Source organism: Puntigrus tetrazona, chromosome 17 (genome assembly GCF_018831695.1).
Source record: "Puntigrus tetrazona isolate hp1 chromosome 17, ASM1883169v1, whole genome shotgun sequence".
Taxonomy (NCBI): domain Eukaryota; kingdom Metazoa; phylum Chordata; class Actinopteri; order Cypriniformes; family Cyprinidae; genus Puntigrus; species Puntigrus tetrazona.
Window position 1 is genome coordinate 15,760,817 of NC_056715.1, and position 1,369 is coordinate 15,762,185.

Here is a 1,369-nt window from a genome sequence, read left to right on the forward strand (position 1 = left end):
TCCATTCTAGGCCTGATATATTTATGCGCATCTAGTCAGTAAAGACGGTTCTTTGATTAGCAGTAAATCTCCATCACCTGTTTTTAAATGGAGCGTCAGTTAAGACAGTACCGCATGAGATGCACATTAATATATTGTGTGTGAATATATTATATATAGCCCTAATTAATTCATTCAAAATATTCAGAATTGTATTACATTTTTTGACTTGTATTACATTTATGATTGATCAAAAATTGATTAATATGAACTCACCTGGCACAGTAAGAGGTCTGAAGGGTTGCTCTTCGTCTGCCTCTTCCTCCTCCTCTTCCTCATCATCTTTAGGCTGTGTGTCCTCTATGTCTGCTACTCGTTCTAAATCCCCTCCTTGGCCCCTCTGCCTAGCCTCCTCCAGGGGTTGCGTTTCACTTTCAAGGGCCCCTCCATTCTCCAGACCCCAAGGAACCCCCTCCACGCCCGGGCAGTCTTGGCCAGGAGTGTCCCCTGCTCCGCTGCCGCTGCTGTCTCCGGGGCTCCGGTTTCTAATCAGTCTCTGCCTCTGTTGAAGACGGACAGAAGACGTGAGAGACGTACAATCAGCCACCGCAGGAGACCCAGTGCGAGCCCCTTCAAATGAACGCGATTCGGTTAGATGACAGATGGGAAGGACAGAGTTTCAGAGTCAAGCTTGCCGAACACATCGCAAGACCAAGGTAAAGCACAGTCCATTAAGAGTGTCGTAGAGATGACATGCAAGAGCTGCAAGAGTCAAGCCAACAAGCAAGTCATGTGAACCACTGTAGATGGAATAAAGCAATCGCTCAAACAAACAACAGAATGGTTACATAAGGTTAAAGGGGTCTCAACAAAAATGGAAATCAGGAGTAGTGTCTGAGGATGCCTACACCTAGGAAGAAATACTAATGCTGACATTTGAGGAGTAAACTTTCAGTTATACAGGAAATGACAGCAGATGATCTAAGGATTGGATCAGTCACAAAACCTACCTGTTGCAGAAGTTACAGCTGAAGGGTCGTTATTAAAGGACCCATAAAAAAGAGAAACCATAAATCTCTTTATTAATAATCCAAGACAGCGATAACATTAAATGACCTAAAAGTGACTCGCTTCTCATATTTTTTCTCTTAAGAACCAAAAAATTGTGTTTTATATTTCTTACTAATGTGATCGATTCTCTTAGTGTCCATTTTTATTTAAGTTTCTTCATTTTAGATGCACTGGTTATCTTTCCTCATCTATTTAAACCATAATTTAATTGATATATTAAAAATTGTAACATAAAAACTGTAAGATAAGACTTGAGAACTTTTAATTAAGTTTTTCTATCTCAAAGGCAATCATTTTTTTCAGATCTCAAAAAGTATTC

At 40.2% G+C, this 1,369-nt stretch overlaps 1 protein-coding gene across 1 annotated transcript in view; it reads right to left on the minus strand.

Annotated features, from left to right (window-relative positions):
* The window catches only part of LOC122362003 (sodium/potassium/calcium exchanger 3-like), a 6,673-nt gene that overhangs the window by 474 nt on the left and 4,830 nt on the right, over positions 1 to 1,369 (minus strand). The window contains exon 9 of the mRNA XM_043263240.1: positions 256 to 541. Coding sequence (XP_043119175.1) covers positions 256 to 541 — 286 coding nt within the window. The remainder of the gene's footprint in view (positions 1 to 255; positions 542 to 1,369) is intronic.